The sequence below is a fragment of the Callithrix jacchus genome, chromosome 5 (assembly GCF_049354715.1).
Source record: "Callithrix jacchus isolate 240 chromosome 5, calJac240_pri, whole genome shotgun sequence".
In the NCBI taxonomy this organism is placed as follows: domain Eukaryota; kingdom Metazoa; phylum Chordata; class Mammalia; order Primates; family Cebidae; genus Callithrix; species Callithrix jacchus.
Genome location: NC_133506.1, coordinates 71,650,466 through 71,671,825, shown reverse-complemented (window position 1 = coordinate 71,671,825; position 21,360 = coordinate 71,650,466). Strand labels below are relative to the sequence as shown.

At 48.1% G+C, this 21,360-nt stretch overlaps 1 protein-coding gene across 1 annotated transcript in view; it reads left to right on the top strand.

The window, feature by feature from the left end:
• The first annotated feature begins 8,198 nt into the window (after positions 1-8,198).
• LOC128931980 (mediator of RNA polymerase II transcription subunit 24) overlaps positions 8,199-21,360 on the top strand; it is a 32,052-nt gene continuing 18,890 nt past the window's right edge. Inside the window, 4 exon segments of the mRNA XM_078372742.1 lie at positions 8,199-8,246; positions 8,953-9,133; positions 9,222-9,304; positions 21,044-21,082. Of these exon segments, the coding sequence (XP_078228868.1) occupies positions 9,004-9,133; positions 9,222-9,304; positions 21,044-21,082 (252 nt within the window). The 5' untranslated portion in view covers positions 8,199-8,246; positions 8,953-9,003.

Here is a 21,360-nt window from a genome sequence, read left to right as displayed (position 1 = left end):
TGACCTTGACAAACCACCACTGCTGTCGGGGCAGAGCTTCCTCAAGCTTCAGCCGCGAAGGCTGGGCAGATCACCCCTGACGTCCTTTTAACTTCAATCATCCTGTGTTTTTAATCCTTGTGTGGGCTCAGTACCTCCCTCCCCTCTCATTTCTAACATCGATACCGATCCACTGCCTCCCCTTTCCAACATCACCCTTCTCCATATAGGCTCTTTCTATTCTCTGTCACCAGCCATTTCCCCAACAATCTGCTCCCTCTCCTCACCTCGGGGAGGGGACAAGATTTGCCATACCCCCTCAATTCCTAGCTCCTGGGTGGTGGTATTTCCCCCCGTGTTTGCTCCCACCAAAATCCAAATGGTACCAGAGTCAATCTAAGGAAGCCGGTGGGCTGCATACAAATGGACCCCCTAATCCAACCCAAAGGAGAGGTTTCCACTGTGCCAGCCCCACCCCCAGCACACATACACACACACGCAACACACACACACACAACACACACACACACACGCATCTGCAATTCATGGACATAAAACCAACCCAGTGACGCCAGAGCCCCTTTCATCTCGGGATCTCCCAGTTCCAGGCCAAGCCCTAATTACCCCAGCACGCCCCTGGCCCCGCCGGTTCCCCTGCTGTCATTAGCCCAGTTTTACCAGTGGGGGCCACAGCCTTCCCACGGCTCTCAGGGTGGGGCCCTGCTACACAGTCTGCTCTTGGAGAGGGGTGTGTGTTTGTGTGTGAGCGTGTGTGTCAGGGGGAGCTGCTCAGCTACTGGCCCAGGTTATACTGGATAGAATCACTTGCCGAGTGTGGGATCCTGACCCACAGCTTATCCAAGCTGGGCTGCCCTTGCTCATGTCTCAGTCTCAGCCTCCTGCATCCTCAGTGCTGTTGGAGCCACTTCTTTCACAGGGGATACTGGAGTTTGTAATGCTTGGCGGAGGGGAGGGTACCTCTCTGGGGGTCCCTGGAACCATGGAGATGAGAAAAGCAGCTGGGATGAAATCTATGGCATGCAGAGTGCAGCGGTGGTGTTGAGGGCATTGCCATAGGTGAAGGGAGCCTGTGAGGTGCAGTGGCAGCTAGAAGGGGGAGTTGAGGCAGCAGCGTGCAGTGTCTCCACGAGGTAAGCGAACCTGTGTTCAGTCTGGGCTCACGGGAGACAAGCAACAGCTGCAGTGTGGGGCAGGAGGCTGCAGCGTGCAGAGTCAGTGCAGTGAGCAGAATGAGGTGCACTGAGGGTGGCTGCCTGCCGGTGGGTGCCACCTCCTCGGTGATCAGGTTTGGCCGAAACCCTGGGGTGCACGGCTACAGTGTATAGTGCTTGGGGTCTGTGCTCTACCCTGTGTGGAACTAGTCCGTTGGGATTGGGCTGCTTAAGGAGCTGGGAGGGAATCCTGATGCATGAGATACATTTATACTCTGCATCACAAAGACAGAACTAGGAGGCAGTGGGGAGGGCCAGCAGTCATCTGGATTGGGGCTGGAGTGATGGAGTCCAGAGGCGGAGGAGGAAGGTGCTGTGGTTTTGTCTCCCTTCCATCCTGGCTTTCCCCACCATATCTCTCTTTGATGCAAGGCCCTATAATATTGTGTGGGGGAAGACTTTCTGAAATCCTAGATCCAAAGCCATATAAAATGATGTGCCTTCTGATTCACTTTTTTTTTCCTGAAGGGCAGAGTAAGGCACTCAAAGACAAGGGTTTACCATTTCCATCTTCTCCCCCACTCCTTTTTTTTTTTTTTTTTTTTTTGAGATGGAGTTTTTCTCTTGTTGCCCAGGCTGGAGTGCAATGCTGTGATCTTGGTTCACTGCAACCTTCGCCTCCCAGGTTCAAGCGATTCTCCCGCCTCAGCGTCCCTGTAGCTGGGACTACAGGCATGTGCCACCATGCCAGCTAATTCTGTATTTTTTTTAGTAGAGACGGGGTTTCTCCATGTTGGTTAGGCTGGTCTCGAACTACTGACCTCAGGTTATCCATCCGCCTTGGTCTCCCAAAGTGCTGGGATTACAGGTGTGAGCCACCATGCCCAGCCCCCATCTTCTCCTTTAAAAAATTTATTATTATTATTAGAGACAGAGTCTTCCTCTTTTGCCCAGGCTTGGGTGCAGTGGCACAGTCTTGGCTCACTGCAACCTCCGCCTCCTGAGTTCAAGGGATTTTCATTTCCCACCCTCCCAAGTAGCTGGGATTGTAGGCATGTGTTAGCATGCCCAGCTAATTGGTTTTTTTAATTTTTTGGTAGAGAAGGCATTTCACCATGTTGGCCAGGCTGGTCTTGAACTCCTGGCCTCAAGTGATCCTCCTGCCTTGGCCTCCTAAAGTGCTGGGATTACAGGCGCGAGCCACCGTACCGGCCACCCCTATCTTCTCTTTACCTCTCTCTCTTTCCTGGGCTCCCAGTATGGACTGGTGACAGATCTGGGCAGGACAAAGTGAAGGGCACACTGCCTTCAAAGCAGGCCTCTGCCCAGGTGCCAGGATCCAGTCCAGGTCTGGGCTTAGAACCCCTGTCCCTGTGTTGCATCCTCTGTCTTCCCACCCCACTCACCCTGCCCACCCATTTCTTGAAGCTGCTAGCTCTTCTTAGATTCAGTTCATCCTCGGCTCTGGCTCTGTCCTTGTCATGAAACCCCCCATCAGGGCTGTCCCCTCCCATTCTCCATCTCTGCTTCAGCGCATTCCCCGAATCTATCAGAAGGGTAGGGGTGGCATGAATAAGGATGGATAGACTCTCCAAGGGGATATGTCTGATGGCCCCTGCAGCTGAGATTTCCGTTGCCAAGGAGGTAGCAGAAACAGCCTGTTCTCTGGGCTCCCATCAGAACAGCCATGTCCAGGCTCCTCCCTCTCTTCCCCCCTCTCTCCCTCCCTTCCTTCCAGACTATTGCTAGGAAGCACCCCAAGATTTCTTGAGGATACGACCTCTAGGAAACAAGGTAACCAGATATCTTTCTGAAGAGGTTTTTTTTCAAAGTCTGGCAGCTAAGACCCCACACAGCATCTTCTACCCCTGCCCAGAAGCCTTACACATCTCTAGCAGTTTGGGGAAACAGGAGACAGTCCCCTCTACCAGCCACCCTGGAACAAGCTCTGTGGCCTGGCCTCAGTAATTCCCCTCCTCTAGGTCAGCCTTGACCTCCTGGGCCTAGGTCAGCAAGTGATGGCACGTCCAGCATACACCTCTAGACTCTGCAGATAGAGCTGAACTTACTGGGGGTGCTCTGGAAAGACAGCAGAGGAAACTGAGGCTCCACCAGCCAAGAGAACTCAAAGCTCAGATGTTTCTCCCTCTGAGGGATTTCCCAATCAAGAAGAGTGGTGGAAATGGAGGAAAGAAAGTTGGAGAGCAGACTGGGCAAGGTGGCTCATATTACCAGTACTTTGGGAGGCTGAGATGGTAGGATCTCTTCAGGTCAGGAGTTCAAGACCAGCCTGGGCAACATAATGAGACCCCCCCCATCTTAAAAAAAAAAAAAAAACCCACAAATGATCTGGGTGTGGTGGCGTGCACTGCACCTTCAGTCCTGGCTACTTGGGAGGCTGAGGCAGGTGAGAGATTGGGAAATTAGCAAATAATTACCCTGGTAAGAGAAAGTGACCATTTAATTTTCCCTTTTGTCCCATCAGGTGCCCTTGCTATGGGTCACAAAAGAGGGAGCCAGGGAAGAGACCAGGACTGGCTGAGCCTTGCTTTTGGTAGCTGAGGTAAGAAATGGAAAAAGAAGCTGACACCTTTTCCAGGCTGTCTTTCAGGGTTTCTCCTACCTTTATTCATTCATCTGACACTTTTTTTTTTAAGCATTTAATACGTGCGAAGTATTAGATTCCCCAAATGCTCCCAGCTTCTGGTTTCACTTTGCCTTATAGTCTTCTCATCCCGTCTTTGCCAGCAGGAGAGAGGAGAGGAGGGGGAGCAAGGAAGTCTCCCTTGCTATCAGAGTTTGGGGCTTACCTTTCTGCAGCTATCGCCCTCCAGTTAAAGGAGAGGATGGGGCAGTATGATATGGAAGCCAAAAGTAGAAAGTAGAGCAGCTCTCAGGGCCTGGAGGGAGGGGCGATACAAAGGAAATGGCAGGCTCACCTCGCTACTCAGCCACTGTCTGGTCCAGGCCTCAGGATCACAGGCCTCTCTTCTCTGTGCGAGGAATATGGAGAAGGAAGGCCATCCTTCCGGGTGTTAGAGGGGAAGCCACTCCAAGAGTTGATTCAAATTCTGCCTTTCACTCTCCAGGGGCAGTGGGAAGACAGAGACAGCGCCTGTGGGGGACAGGCGCTGTGGGTGGAAGTGACACCCTGAGCTGAGTCCCTGAGGTGCAGCCACCTTGCAGCCTCTTTTCCATCACCCCATCCCCCAGATAGATAGAAAGCAGGGATTTTGCTTTGGTGACTGGTATGGGGAGGAAACTGGTTTGGAGCCAGCTGTGTATGAGTGTGTGGGAGTGACTGTCTTTCTTTTCCCATCCACCTGCTGCCCATAGTGGGGGGACCCAGGCAAGCTTCCAGAGAAAAATGTTCCACTTCGGGAAAAGGAATGACTCAGTTTCCCTATGGAGAGAAGGGAGGCTGACACCCTCAGTGCCTTGTATGCTTACCAACGATTTCAATGTTTCTGGGTTTTTGGGTCTGGACTCTTGCCACTTTTCCTTATACTGTTTTCTAGCCTAGATAGATAAGGAATGTCCCCTTCCCCTTGGGTACCCAGAATCCTGTTTCTCGCTGCCTCTTACCTCACTCTGGCCTAGCTACTTTTCTGACACTTCTCCAGGTGTTGCCATGTCACTCTGACTGGTTGACTTCCACCTGCCCCTGTTCTCTCTCTAGCCAGGGTAGCCAACAAGATGAAGAAAGAGCTTGGGGCTCGGGGCTAGGACAGCAGAGGTGGAAGCTCAGCCCCTGTCCCTGTTGGGAGGGAATGAACAGCCAAAGAAAGTGGGGGAAGTAGGAAGGGGCTTTGAGATGGGCCGGGGGGCTATTTGTTGTACACCCAAAGGAAATGTTAGCATCTCTCTTTTCACTCTTTGGAGGATTATCATGGGGTCCTGTGCTTGCAGTGAGCCAGACAGCTCAAGGGGGTCCCTAGGAAGATATTGTGGTATGGAAGGAAGAGGTGGTATAGGAAAGGCTGCCTCTCATGTTTACAGACTAGAGAGGCAGGAAGGTCAAAGTGGAGAAATTAAAAATGGTCCTTGCCCAGAGCTAAGGGAGTCCTTGTACATACGTCCAGCCTTCGGGGAAACCTTGCCAAGCCTAGAGAAAGGGCTGCTGGTGGGAGGTGGGGAGACAGAGAAGGCAGATGGCCTGACTACAAAAGCCGCCTCCCTGTCACTGCGAAGTGGGGAGGAGGTACCTCCCTAGAACGCTGCCAGGCTCTCTGCCAGAGGGAATGGTTTGAGCTCAGAATATCACCATCCTCAGGGCCCAAATAGTCCCCAGTCCTGTGTGGACTGGACCCTGCACCCACTAACTCAGCCAGGAGCAGTCACAGAGTTGACAGCTTCTCTCCAAGAGAGGCAGTTTGGGCTCTGAGGGATGGGGCAGGAGCTCCAGGATGATCCAGGAATGGCTCCAGGTGGGAGGGGGAGCCTCAGGCTGCACAAACAGACATGGAATGAGAGCAGGGGAGCAGGCGAAGGTAGAGTGAGGGCCTGGGAGAAGACAGGAAGTCAGATACGTGAGAGACTGAGGAGAAGCAGGGTTCGAGGCAGTCTCAAGTGTGAGTGGAGTAACGGGGGCCGTCTGGAAGGTGAAGGTGAGAAATCCATGTTGTCCCTTCTTCCTGCTTTAGAAGCTTTGGCAACACATGTTTGGCAGCTGTTTTGTATACACACTACACCCCAGTGATATCACTTGGGGAGGCACAAAGGGAGCTGAAGGGAGGGGTGTGGACTGAGTATATGGTGAGGGAGAAAGGCCATAGGCAATACCAACCACAGGGGACATCACCCGACCCTCCTTTAGCCACACTCTTCCCTTTGGAACAGAAGGCCTTGACTCCCTGTTTAGATCACACTCTAGACACCCAGGGTGCTGTAATTCTCTGCCCAAATGTCCACAGTTTTGCTTCCAGAGCCTTAGTGGGCTGCTCTCCCAGCTTTATCCTCCTGAGGACTGATTTTGCCACTCAGAGGGTGAGGAAAGAATGGCTGTCAGAGGCTAGGTGTGGTGGCTCACACCTGTAATAACAGCACTTTCAGAGGTGGATCACCTGAGGTCAGGAGTTCGAGACCAGCCTGGCCAACATGGTGAAACCCTGTCTAATAAAAATACAAAAATTAGCCAGGCGTGGTTGCATGCGCCTGTAATTCCAACTACATGGGAGGCTGTGGCAGGAAAATCACTTGAAACTGGGAGGTGGAAATTGCAGTGAGCTGAGATTGCACCATTGCATTTCAGCCTGGGCAACAGAGCAAGACTCTATCTCAAAAAATCAATCAATCAATCAATCAAATAAAGAATGGTTGCTGGGGAATACAGATTGAGCTTGAACTTGTCAACTACGATACTAGGATATCGGGCCTGGCTAAAGGCCTCCATGTTTATTTCTTTATTATTTTGTTAGAGCTAAGAGGCTCGTTATGTTGCCCAGGCTGGATTTGAACTCCTGAGCTCAAGTGATCCTCCTGCCTCAGCCTCTTGAGTAATATACTCTTATTCCTGGTTGTAAATATTAGGGATGACCCCAGTCCATAGTATGGGGAGGGATGAGGACTATGCATAAGGAGGCTCAGACACTGAACCCAGAGGTGGGTAACCTTTGCTTTTGGGTTTCTCAGTGGGGGAAAGAAAGGCTATGCTCAAGGCCCTGGACATAATAATTTATATACGGACCTGTGGGATAAACAAGATTTAAACAACAACAAACTTAAAAGAAAATTGAGGAGAATTGCCTGAACCCAGGAGGTGGAGGTTGCGGTGAGCCGAGATCGCGCCATTGCACTCCAGCCTGGGTAACAAGAGCGAAACTCCGTCTCAAAAAAAAGAAAGAAAGAAAGAAAGAAAATTGGGGCCCGGCACTGTGCTTTACGCCTGTAATCGCAGCCCTTTGGGAGACCAAATGGGCGGATCACTTGAGGTCAGGAGTTAGAGACCACCCTGATTAACATGGAAAAACCCTGTCTCTACTAAAAAAAAAACAAAAATTAGCCGGGCGTGGTGGTGCATGCCTGTAATCCCAGCTACTTGGGAGACTGAGGCAGGAGAATCTCTTGAACCTGGGAGGCTGAGATCTCGCCATTGCACTTCAGCCTGGGGAACAAGAAACTCCATCTTAAAAAAAAAGTTTTTGATTTACAGGAAAAAAAAAATGAAGGTGATAGAGGATCCCCCACATATTCTGCACCCAATTTTTCTTTGATTAACATCTTAGCATTAATATGATGCATTTGTAACAACTCATTAACTAATATTGGTACATTATTATTAACTGAAGTCCATGCTTTATTTAGATTTCCTTAGTTTTTATCCAGTATTCCTTTTCTCCTCCATGATCACATTCAGAAAACCACATTACATTTAATCATCAGGTCTCCTTAGCCCTCTTAGCTGTGACAGTTTCTCAGAATTCCTTTGATTTTGATCACCTTCACCTTAGTTTCCTCCTTACTTTCCCTTGTATTCATTAACTATGGAGTTCCCGGAGATTCTGGCAGGACTGTCAGATTCGGGGTGGTGATCTGTGTGCAACTAAGGCACGTCAGTGTCGCTTTTGAAATATAGGTATGGAAATGAGAATAACTCTGGTAGCCCCAGGGGCTTAGGAGAACAGAAAGAGGGCCAGAAAAAGAGAAAGATCGTATTGCTGAACGCAACACCCTTGGCCTCCACGCCACTCCCTTGTCCCCAGCCACACCCTTGCTGCACCTACTAACAAGGCTAACGAACGAAAGGGTGTCGGAATACGATGGAGAAGCCCGGTCGACAGTGACGACGTGGGCAACGTCGGGTTACGAGCGGCCTTTCGAGCTCGTCGAGTCTTTGAGTCTCTGTGGCGCCTCAGCTCCTGGATGTCCTCCCTTAACGGAGAGGAACAATGCGGGCCGACTAGCCTAGTCCCTTAGTTTCCTCGCCAGCACAGACAAATACGGTTTCCGTCCAAGGAACTACAATTCCCAGAAGACAGCGGGGCGTTCCTTGCTGCATTTCTGTTGGTTGGCATTTGTTACTCCCAGCCAATAGAAAGTGAACTTCTTGACAAGGGTCAAAATGGCGATGCCTAGGACCTAGAACTGGATTGTGTGGTAGGCTTAAATTTGGGGAGGTGGTGGATGAAAAGGAAATTGGGAGGTATAGTTACAGGGTTGGAGAAGGTGGAGTTAATGAGGGGACAAATCTAAACTTGGCGTGGTGGTGGCCGAGGGATGCATTTAGAGCTAAGGGCGTAATTAGGCAACCAGGACTGGCTTAACCCCTTGATGTCCTCCTCAGTCTTTCTATTAGTTCCTTTGATACTTTCTTCATTTATTTATTTATTTTTGAGACGGAGTTTCACTCCTGTGCCCTGGCTGGAGTGCAATGGCGCGATCTCGGCTCACCGCAACCTCCGCCTCCGGGGTTCAAGCGATTCTCCTGCCTTAGCCTCCCGAGTAGCTGGGATTACAGACGTGCGCCGCCGAGGCCCGGCTAATTTTGTATTTTTAGTAGAAATGGGGTTTCTCCATGTTGGTCAGGCTGGTGTCGAACTCCCCATCTCAGGGGATCCACCCGCCTTGGCCTCTCAAAGTGCTGGAATTACAAGTGTGAGCCACTGCGCCTGTCCCAGATACTTTCTTCTTAGTGCCCCAGTTTAAGGAAGGGTGGTTTAGGGGGAGAGAGCCTGACAGGAGCTTGCCTTTACCTCTTTTTCTTTCAAATTCCTCTACTTCACTTAAATCTTCCGCATCTTCTCCTTTCTATTTAATTTTGCCTTCCCCTGTTCTCCTTAGAACTTCGTCTCTTTTTGTTTAGCTCCATTTCTCTCACCTCAAAGCCGGCCGCCACAGGCGCCAGAGTGAAATCATGAAGGTGGTGAACCTGAAGCAAGCCATTTTGCAAGACTGGAAGGAGCGTTGGAGTGACTACCAATGGGCAATCAACATGAAGAAATTCTTTCCCAAAGGAGCCACCTGGGACATTCTCAACCTGGCATGTCTCAAGTGAACTGGAAAAAAAAGGATGGGAGGGATAAAGCCAGAGAAGTTGTAATCGCTCAGTCATTTTTGTTATTCCCCTTGCAGATGCATTATTGGAGCAGGCCATGATTGGACCATCTCCCAATCCTCTCATCTTGTCCTACCTGAAGTATGCCATTAGTTCCCAGGTAAGCTCCCTCCAAACTCCCACCAAGAAATGAGAGTTTTGGGGGTAAAAAACTTGGAGTGCGTTTGGTGCATTTGGGCCCTGGTGGTTCATGCCTGTAAACCCAGCATTATGAGAGGCCGAGGTGGGCGGATTGCTTGATCCCAGGAGTTTGAGACCAGCCTGGGTAACATGGCAAAGCCCAATCTCTACCCAAAAATATAAAAAGTTAGCCCTGTGTGGTGGCACCCCTGTAGTCCCAGCTACTTGGAAGGCTGAGGTGGGAGGATCACCTGAGCCCTGGGAGGTCAAAGCTGCAATGAGCCATGATCCTGCCGCTGCACTCCAGCCAGAGCAACAGGGTGAGACCCTGTCTCAGAAAACAAACAAAATTTAGAGTACAGTTGTGCGGTTGTCAGTCTACTCTTTCTGGATGAATTTGTTTGAATAGATCATTTCACTGAGTTTCAGTGATCTCATTAAAACAATAGTACTTCGGGCCGGGCGCGGTGGCTCACGCCTGTAATCCCAGCACTTTGGGAGGCTGAGGCGGGTGGATCACGAGGTCAAGAGATTGAGACCATCCTGGTCAACGTGGTGAAACCCCGTCTCTATTAAAAATACAAAAAATTAGCTGGGCATGGTGGCGTGCGCCTGTAATCCCAGCTACTCGGGAGGCTGAGATGGGAGAATTGCCCAAGCCCAGGAGGCGGAAGTTGCGGTGAGCCGAGATCGCACCATTGCACTCCAGCCTGGGTAACAAGAGCGAAACTCCGTCTAAAAAAAAAAAAATAGTACTTCATTTGTTATGATGAATATTACATTCATGTATTCTGCTAGGAGTGGTAGGAGGTAGCACAGGCCTGTGGCCCCACCTACTCAGAAGGCTGAGGTGGATGGATTGCTTGAGCCCAGGAGTTTGAGGCTGCAGTGAGCACTGATTGTGCCACTGAGCTCCAGCCTGGGCAACAGAACAAGACTCCATCTCTTAAAAGCAAGGACCAGGCGTGGTGGCTCACGCCTGTAATCCCAGCACTTTGGGAGGCTAAGGCAGGCAGATCACCTGAGATTAGGAGTTCAAGACTAGCCTGACCAATATGGAGAAACCCCTTCTCTCCTAAAAATACAAAATTAGCGAGATGTGGTGGCACATGCCTGTAATTCCAGCTACTCGGGAGGCTGAAGCAGGAGAATTGCTTGAACCCGGGAGGCGGAGGTTGCGATGAGCTGAGATCGTGCCATTGCACTCCAGCCTGGACAACAAGAGTGAAACTCTGTCTCAAAAAAAGAAAACAAAAAAACCCCACCACCAACAACAACCAAAAGAAAAAGGATTCCATTTACTTATTCTGTCAACAAATGTTCATGAATGCTTATACGTGCAAGACAGTTTTAGCCCCTGGGGACACAGCTGTGAACAAGACCTGATCCCGGTACACACAGAATTTAGTGGGTAATACAGACATGTAAATAAGCAGTCACTGGATGAGTTTATGATAAAGGTTAGCATAGAGTACAGATGCTCCTCAGCTGACAGTGGGGTTATGTTCTGATATACCCCTCAGAAGTTGAAAATGTACTTAATATACATAACTTGCCAAAGGTCTTATATCTACCTTAAATGTACTCAGAACACTCTAGCTTACAGTTGGGAAAAATCATCTAACACAAAGCCCGTTTAATTTATTTTTATTTTTGTTTTTTGAGAAGCCTGCCACCCAGGCTCGAGTGCAGTGGTACAACCTCGGTTCACTGCAACCTCTGCCTCCTGGTTCAAGCAATTCTCCCTGCCTCAGCCTCCTGAGTAGCTGGAATTACAGGCACTGGTCACCATGCCTGGCAAATTTTTTTGTATATTTTAGTAGAGGCGAGGTTTCACCATATTGGCCAAGCTGGTCTTGAACTCCTGACCTCAGGTGATCTGCCTGCCTTGGTCTCCCAAATTGCTGGAGTTACGGGCATGAGCCACCATGCCTGGCCCACAAAGCCTATTTTATAATGAAGTGTTGAATATCTCATGTGATTTATTTATTTTTATTTTTTGAGACAGACTTTCACTCTGTCACCCAGACTGGAGTGCAGCCGCACAGTCACGGTGCACTGTAGCCTCCAACTCTCTGGTTCAGGTGATCCTCCCATCTCAGTTTCCTGAGTAGCTGAGACTACAGGCGTGTGCCCAGCCAATTTGTGTATTTTTTGTATAGCCTGGGTTTTTCCATATTGCCCAGGCTGGTCTTGAACTCCTGGGCTCGAGCAACCTACCCTCCTTGGCCTCCCTTTGTGCTGGGATTGCAGGCATGAGCAGCCGTGCCTGGTCTCAGGTAATTTATTGGATATTGTACTGAAAATGAAAACAATTATTGTATGGCTATTTATTTTTGCATATTTAGTGGGGGTACAAGTGCAGATTTCTTTTGTGTGTGTGTGTGTGACAGTCTTTATTGTTCAGGCTGGAGTGCAGTGATGTGCACTCCTTGGCTTACTGCAACCTCCGCCTCCTTGGTCAAGTGATTCTTGTGCCTCAGCCTCCTGAGTAGCTGGGACTACAGGCACCTGCCATCACACCCAGCTAATTTTTGTATTTTTAGTAGAGATGGGGTTTTGCCATGTTGGCCAGGCTGGTCTCAAACTCCTGATCTCAGATGATCCACCTGCCTCAGCCTCACCAAGTGCTGGGATTATAGGCATGAGCCACCGTGCCTGGCCAGAAGTGCAGATTTCTTATGTGCATATATTGCATCATGGGAAATCTGGACTTTTAGTATACCCATCACTCCAACAGTGAACATTGTACCCAGTAAGTAATTTTTCAACCCTCACTCCACTCCCACCTTCCCACCTTTTATATTGTCTAGTGTCTATTAGTCCACCTGTTGTTTAGCTCCCACTTATCAGTGAGAACATGTGGTATATGACTTTCTCTTTCCTAGTTATTTCACTGAGGTTAATGGCTTCCATGTATGAGCACTTGAAGTCTAATTTTTTTCTTTTTTGAGACAGTCTTGCTCTGTCGCCCAGGTTAGAATGCAGTACTGTGATCTTGGCTCACTGCAACCTCTGCCTCCTGGATTCAAGCAATTCTCCTGCCTCAGCCTCCCGAGTACCTGGGAACAGGTGCCCATCACTCCTGACCTCATGATCCACCTGCCTTAGCCTCTCAAAGTGTTGGGATTACAGGCGTGAGCCACTGCACCCAGCCAAAGTACAATTTCTACTAAATGCGTATCTCATATCTTTTTTGAGACAAGGTCTTACACTGTGACCCAGGCTGGAGTGCGGTGGTGTGATCTCTTCTCACCGTAACCTCCACTTCCTGGGCTCAAGTGATTCTCCTGCCTCAGTCTCCTGAGTAGCTGGGAACACAAGTGCACACCACCACACCCAGCTAATTTTTGTACTTTTAGTAGAGACAGGGTTTTACCATGTTGGCCAGGCCTGGTCTTGAACTCCTGACCTCAGGTGATCCACCCACCTCGGCCTCCCAAAGTGTTGGGATTATAGGCATGAGCCACCGTGCCCAGCCTGAATGGGTATCTCTCTCTGTTTTTTTTTTTTTGGACAGAGTCTTGCTCTGTGGACCAGACTGGAGTGCAGTGGTGTGATCTCAGCTCATTGTAACCTCTGCCTCCCGGGTTCAGGCAATTCTCCTTCCTCAGCCTCCTGAGTAGCTAGGATTACAGGCACATGCCACCACGCCCAGCTAACTTTTTGTATTTTTAGTAGAGACAGGTTTCACCATGTTAGCCGGGTTGGTCTTGATCTCCTGACATTGTGATCTGCCCACCTCGGCCTCCCAAAGTGCTGGGATTACAGGCATGAACCATCGCACCTGGTCTCTTTTTTTTTTTTTTTTTTTTGAGCTGGAGTTTCACTCTTGTCCCCCAGGCTGGAGTGCAGTGGCATGATCTCAGCTCACCACAGCCTCCACCTCCTGAACTCAAACGATTCTCCTGCCTTAGCCTTCTGAGTAGCTGGGATTACAGGTGTACACCACTACACCCAGCTAATTTTTGTATTTTTAGTAGAGATGGGGTTTCACCGTGTTGACCAGGTTGGTCTCAAACTTCTGACCTTAAGTGATCCACCTGTCTCAGCCTCCCAAATTGGTGGGATTATAGGCATGAGCCACTGTGCCCATGCATATCTCTTTTTACACCATCATAAAGTTGAAAATTTGTAAGGTGAACCATTTTTAAGCTGGGAACTGTCCTTGCTATGGTAATACCTGGGAAAGGCACCCAGGTCCAGTCTGAACAGTCAAGGAAGGCTGTGTAGAGGATATGATGTTTAAACCAAGACCTGAATATTGAATAGGAGTTAGCCAGGCACATTGAGGAGAGTGTGTGTGCAAAGCAGAGAAAAGGATATGTACTGCCTGGGAGGCAAGAATCACATAATGTCGTTCAGGAACTGAAAATAATTTGGTGTGGTTAGAGAAAAGGAGTTTGTTCTCAGGACCCCTTTCTCTTTTCTTTTTTCTCCTTTTAATTTTTTTGTATTTTATGTAGAGACAGGGGTCTTGATATGTTGCCCAGACTGGTCTTGAACTCCTGGTCTCAAGTAATCCTCCCACCTTGTCCTCCTAAAGTGCTGGGATTATGAGTGTGAGTCACTGCACCTGGTCTCAGGACACCTTTACATTCTTAAACATTTCGAGATTTTTCTTAGAAGTATTTGATTGCATTTGATCTCATGCCTCCCTAAAATCTTAAAACCAAGCTGCACCCCAAACACCTTGGGCACATGTTTTCTGGACCTCCTGAAGGGCCATAATCACTCATATTTGGCTCAGAATAAATCTCTTCAAATATTAAAAAAAAATATTGGCTGGGTGTGGTGGCTCACACCTGTAATCCCGAATCCCAGCACTTTGGGAGGCCAAGGTGGGTGAATCGCTTGAGGTTAGTAGTTCAAGACCAGCCAACATGGTGAAACCCATCTCTACTAGAAATACAAAAATTAGCTGGGTGTGTGGCAGGCATCTGTAATCCCAGCTGCTTGGGAGGCTGGAGCAGGAGAATCGCTTGAATCCGGGAGGTGGAGGTTGCAGTGAGCCGAGATTGCACCACTGCACTCCAGCTTGGGCGACAGAGCTAGACTCCGTCTCAAAAAAAAACAAGTTAGCTAGGTGTGTTGGTGGGCACTACTCAGGAGGCTGAGGCATGAGAATTGCTTGAACCCTGGAGGTGGAGGTTGCAATGAGCTGAAATCACTCTACTGTACTCCTGCCTGGATGACAGAGTGAGACTCCATCTCAAAAAAAAAAAAGAAAGGTGGAATTTTCAAAAATGCTTTTGTATTCCATTGTCATGAAAGGCATTTTTTGTTTGAAGCTTATGAAGAAAATCTGGCCTCAGATATCAGATGTTTAGTTTGAAAAAGGAGTTTTTTTTTGTTTGTTTGTTTGTTTTTTGAGATGGAGTCTTGCTCACTGTGTCTCCCAGGCTAGAGTACAGTAGCATGATCTCAGCTCACTGTAACCTCTGCCTCCCGGGTTCAAGTGATTCTCCTGCCTCAGCCTCCCGAGTAGCTGGGACTACAGGTGCCTGCCATCACACCTGGCTAATTTTTGTATTTTTAGTAGAGACAGGGTTTCACCATGTTGTTCAGGCTGGTCTTGAACTCCTGACCCCATGATCTACCTGCCTTGACCTCCCAAAGTGCTGGGATTACAGGTGTGAGCCACTGCGCTGGGCCAGGAGGAGTATTTTAATAAGCTTTTCAGGTAACTGATATTTTTCTTTGATAGTATACTAAAATTCAACAGGTAATTTGAAGGCTTACCAGTGAACTTTTTATACTATTACATTGACATTCATTGGTCTCAGGTGGGGGATGGGGGCTCCCGCCTGTAATCCCAGCACTTTGGGAGGTCAGTGGATCTGACCTGAGGTCAGGAGTTTGAGACCAGCCTGGCCAACATGGTGAAATCCCTTCTCTACTGAAAATACAAAAAATTAGCCAGGCATGGTAGTGTGCGCCTGTAATCCCATCTACTCGGGAGGCTGAGGCAGGAGAATCTCTTGAACCCAGGAGGCGGAGGTTGCGGTGAGCCGAGATTGTGCCACTGCACTCCATTCTGGGAGACAGAGCAAGACTCTGTCTCAATAGAAAATAAAATGAGATGAAATTCACTAGTCTCTTTATTGCTTCTTGAGTAGATCTTTTATCTATGTATGATTTTTGTAACATCATGAATTGGTAATTTGGAAAATTCCATGACTAAGTTATATAGGTATTTCAGTTTTTGACACATTTAATTGTATAATACCATCACACGTCATGGAGCCTCCAGGACACTCCACTGTATAATTGTGAGAGAATTAGACCAAAAAGGTAAACAATATCTTAGTAGTATTTTAAAAATAGTTTTGACTTTCTAGACCCCCTGAGAGGTCTTGGGGACCCGGAGGAGTTCCTGGACTGCACCTTTAGAATTGCTAGACTGGCACTTTAAGGAGGGTGGTGGTTTAGAGAGAGAATGATAAGGTTGTAACAGACCTGTGAGTGATGCTAAGAGAATTTGGACTCTATTTTAGGGTAACAAATAGTCATTTAAAGGGTTTTAAGTGGAGGAGTCACGTGACAGGACTTCCTTAAAAATATGCCTATTTTTCCCAACTACTCAGGAGGCTGAGACAGGAGAATTGCCTGAACCCAGGAGGCGGAGGTTGCAGTGAGCCGAGATCGCGCCATTGCACTCCAACCTGGGTAACAAGAGCGAAACTCCGTCTCAAAAAAAAGCATATTTTAATTAACATAGAATAACACACAAAGATCTTAAGATCAGTTCAGTGGGTTTTAGCAGTTGTATACACCCATGTCACCAGCATCCAAAATAAGATACAGAATATTTCTGTTCTCCCAGAAAGTTCCCTTTTACCACTTTCTGTTCCACTCCCCTCTCCCACAATTGCCTGTATTTGGATTTTGTAGAAATGTAGTCAGATATAGTATACTGTCTTTTGTTTAACATAAATGTTTTTGATATTTATGTTGTACATGTTAGTAGTTCATGCTTTTTTATTTGTTTATTTTAATTTGAAACAGGGTCTGACTGTGTCACCCAGGCTGGAGTGTACAGTGGCATGATCACAGCTTATTGTAACCTCGTCCTGCTGTGCTCAAGTGATCCTCCTGCCTCAGCCTCCCAAGGAGTTGGGACTACAGGCATGCACCACCATGCCTGGCTAAGTTTTAAATTTTTTGTAAAGATGGGATCTCCCTATGTTGCCCAGGCTGGTAATTTTTGCATTTTTCTGGAGATGGGGTCTCACTTTGATGCCCAGACTGGTCTCAAACTCCTGGGCTCAAGTGATCCTCCTTTCTTGGCCTCCCAAAGTGCTGGGATTACAGATGTGATCCACCCATGCCCAGCCCCATTCCTTTTTTTTTTTTTAATTGCTGAATAGTGTGTCTCAGTTGACACATAAGATTTTTTTTTTTTTTAATTAAAAGTTTTTTAAGAGTCATGATTCTTGTTGTGTTGCCCAGGCTGGTGGCCTGGCACAATAGTGGCTCACTGCAGCTGTGACCTCCTTGGCTTGAGTGATCCTTCCGCCTCAGCCCCCCAGGTAGCTTGAACTACAGGTGCGCACCACCATACCCAACCAATTTTTGCATTTTTTGTAGAGGCAGGGTTTCGCCATGTTGCCCAGGTTCATCTTGAACTCCTGAGCTTAATTTGCCTACCCTGGCCTTACAAAGTGTTGGGATTATAGGCATGAGCCATGGAGCTCAGGCCTTACCTACTGCTGCGTGATGTTCCATGTATACTTTTTTTTTGAGATGGAGTCTTGCTGTGTTGCCCAGGCTGGAGAGCAGTGGCACCATCTTGGCTCCCTGCAACCTCCCCCAACCCACTACCCCCACACTGGGTTCAAGCGATTCTCCTGCCTTTGCCTTCCAAGTAGCTGGAATTACAGGCACACACCAACACACCTCGTCGATTTCTGTATTTTTAGCAGAGACGGTGTTTCACCATGTTAGCCAGGATCTTCTTGATCTCCTGACGTCATGATCCGCCTGCCTTGGCCTCCCAAAGTGCTGGGATTACAGGCGTGAGCCACCTCGCCTGGCCTATTTTTATTTTTTCAAGACGACGTCTCACTGTGTTACCCTGGCTGGAGTGCAGTGGTGCCATCTTGACTTACTGCAACCTCCGCCTCCCGGTTCAAGTGATTGTCCTGCCTCAGACTCCTGAGTAGCTGGGATTACAGGTGCACACCACCAGCCCGTCTAATTTTTGTATTTTTAGTAGAGATGGGCTTTCACCATGTTGGTCAGGCTGGTCTCAAACTTCTGAACTTGTGATCCTCCTGCCTTCGCCTCCCAAAGTGCTGGAATTGTAGGCTAGATACTACAGCGCGAGACTCCGTCTCAAAGAAAGAAAGAAAGAAAAAATTAGGCATAGTTGTGTGCGCCTGTAGTCTCAGCTCCTCAGGAAGCTGAGGTGGGAGGATTGCTTGAACCCTGGAGCACCATTGCTCTGTCATAGCCTGGGTGACAGAGTGAGACCCTGTCTCAAAAAACAGACAAACCAATGGAAGAGTCTTGAGTTGTGTAAACACTGATGGGAAAGGCAAGAAAGAGAAAGAGGCAGAAAGAAAAGAAGCAAAAAAAAAGAAAAAGAGGCAGAGAGAAAAGAAGAAAAAAAATGAAAAAACAAAAAAAAGAAAAAGAGGTTGAAGTAATAGAGAGAAGCAAGCATATAGGAAATACCTTTGTGACCTGTCAAGTGCTGTGCAAAATTAGTAATTTATTCTTCCTTCAGAGTCAGAGGGCTCTTTGGCCCAGTGTTATGCGAGTAGAAGGCACTCAGGAGTAGTAGGGGTGTTGAATATTCAGCAGAGCAGAGAGGATTTGAGAGCAGCTGCAGCATCGGTCGGGGGAGGGCTAGCCACCAGCGTGGTAGCCACACAGAGGCACAGAGGGTCTCTCCTGCCCTGGGGGCCTGTGGTGGTTCAGAGCTTCTACCAGTGATAGACTGATTCAGACTGGAATAGGCCAGATCCTGCTGTGTGAAACAGTTCGTCATGTGGAAAGCATTTTCGGGTCTCTGGAGTAGCAGTGGTTTATTGATACAGTTAGCAAAATTCTACTGAACAGAATTCAGACTTGGAAGACCAGAAATGCATTTTGACGAACGGCATCCCTTAGAACATACGGGATTGGGGGTTTCTCTCCTGGCATATGAGGGTCAGTGTTTAGTGGGGACATCCGGCTCCCCCTGCAGGTTGCTATCCAGCAAGGCTCAGTTCTTTGCCAAGCACTTGCTATGGGGACATCAGTTATAAATAAACAAAACACTGGCCGGAACGTTATGGTCATCCTGCCCAGGCAGGCTCCCAGCTTTCTGATAGATGTCAGACACTAGTTCTGGCCTCACAGTGTGGTGGTTCTGAACACTGCTTGTACTTAAGCCTTCCGTGTTTTGCTTCTGTTCACCCAGGAGTACTAGTGAAAGACGCCTGAAAAGAGCAGTGTATTCTGGTGATAGGGAAATCACACATAGGTGGAAAGTTTGCCATATCCAGGTGATTGAGCAGACAGCTTTCGTCTTTTTTTTTGAGACTGAGTGTCGCTCTATTGCCAGGCTGGAGTGCAGTAGCTCACTGCAACCACTGCCTCCCGGGTTTAAGCGATTCTCCTGCCTCAGCCTCCCGAGTAGCTGGGACTACAGGCACATGCCACCACGCCCAGCTAATTTTTGTATTTTTAGCAGAGACGGGGTTTCACCATGTTGGCCAGGATGGTCTCGATCTCTTGACCTAGTGATCCTCTGGGATTACAGGGGTGAGCCACTGCGCCTGGAGGTTTGTTCTCCTCCAGCAGAGACAGCCTTGGTGGTGATTGTCCTGATAGTTTCTGTCATTGTATCCTGCTTTTGTATTTTGGTATATTTTGCCACTGATTTTGAGTATACAACTGTAACCATTTTTTAGTGGTATTCTTTATATTTTATCAGCATGCTGTAATTATTTTTTTTAATATGACAAAAGATTTTCTGAAGGGTTTAATTTCAGTCAGGACAAATTATTTCTTTTGAACTAGGTCTCCAGTCTTATGATGATGATGAATAGGTTTTGCTAACAGAAATTTATTTTAAGGTAAGATTTTTCCAGAAGGCATCTAGTTAGTAGAATTCATCCAATTCAAAGTAATAAAAACGTCCTGAGGACCTATTGTATATCAGTTCCCGAGCTAAATGCTAGAGAAACAGATATAAATTCAATACCATCTCTGTTCTCTGCAAACTTACTGTTCAGGTAGTATTTCCTAAAATGTATTTTGGAAATACTGGGCACATGAGATTCCTTGGTCCAGTAGGTTTGAAGGATATTGCTTTGTTTTATCATCAGTCTACTTAGAGATTCTCATTGTATATGAGTATGTCATGGTTTAAGAAGTTCTGTGGTAAAATTCTCTGTGTATGTTTAATCTAGTGTTTCTCAAATTTATGTCACACACAAGCCCATGGTGTGTGTGTGTGTGACATTTCTTAACAGCCTGAGAACTTCTGTAACAGCATGGACTTTGTGATAGAAATGTTCTTTATCTGCACTGTCCAGTACAGAAGCCACTGGCCACCTGTGACCATGGAGCATTTGAAATGTGGCTAGTGTGACTGAGGAAATGCATTTTAAATTTTATTTAACTTTAATTAATTTACATTTAAACAGCCACATGGGGCTAGTGACTTCTCTAATGGATAGGGCAGCTGTGGAAGCTACTTTGAGTCATGCTGAGCTAAAAGTGTGTTTTTATTTATTCATTCTGCAAACATCAAGCTTATGGTGGTCACTGAGTGAAAATGTCCTTGTCCTCAAGGAGCTCCTACTTTAGTGGGGACTGCAGGGACCTGCCATGTAATGATGACTAAGGTGATTACTTGGAGCACAGAGGAAGGGGTTCAGCTTTGATGGGGAGGTTGGGCTTGATCGGGGAAGGTGTCCCGGATGGGTCCTAGAGCGTAAGTCCTGAAGAACAAGTAAGAGTTTATACAGTAAAACTTACTCCCTGTTTCCCTTCTTTTCTTTTCTTTTTTTTTTTGAGTCACAGTTTCACTGTCAGTCATGCTGGAGTGCAGTGGCACGATCTTGGCTCACTGCAGCCTCCATCTCCGAGCCTCAAGCAGTTCTCCTGCCTCAGCCTCTTGAATAGCTGGGAGTACAGGCATGTGCCACTGTACCTGGTGAATTTTTGTATATTTAGTAGAGATGGGGTTTCACCATGTTGGCCAGGCTGGTCTCGAACGCCTGACCTCAGGTAATCCGCCCTCCTCAGCCTCCCAAAGTGCTGGGATTACAGGTGTGAGCCACCACGCCCGGCCACTCCTTGTTTTAAGGTGCAGGAAATGTTTGTCTCTAGTTCTTACCCAGATGAGGCCCCTGTTCTTGCCAGAAGTTATAGGAATACAGTGACATGACTTCACTCTTGCCCATGCTTCTGCCTGCCAGCTGTCAGTTAACCCACACTTATTGAGGACAATAAGTAGCATGTGAACATGAAACGTGGAGCCTTTGAGTATCCCCCAAAATCATCTGGTTGATGGACTTATGCTGATACCATTTGCAGTGAGTCTGACAGAAGCAGGAACAGGGCAGAGCACAGTGACCTGCTTCTCCCTCCCTGGGTTGAGGACAGCCTCTTGAAGGGGTTGAGGTTCAGGTGCGCTGCAGCAAATTGAAGTAGCAGTGTTTGTTCCTCTCAGCTGCGGGAAATGAGTGGTCTAAGGATTATCTTTCTTCCTTCCCTCCAGATGGTGTCATACTCTTCTGTCCTCACAGCCATCAGTAAGGTATGACTATAGACACTCCGGAGCTAGGTGGAAGATGACAGACAAGGCCCCACCTCCTGGCGGGCGGCCCTGATTCTGTGACCCATGAGGCTGGGCAGGCAGCACATGATGCCTGTGGCCGGCATTGCTGGCCTTCCGTGGGAGGGGGGTCCCGGCAAGTAGGGGCTGGTGATTGGAAGCCAATGTCCAGCGTTGAGGATGCTGAGTCTGGAACCCAAAGTTGGAGGAGAGAGGAGGAATCCTGAATGCACTCTCTGCCTTGTGTGAGCCCTGGGGGT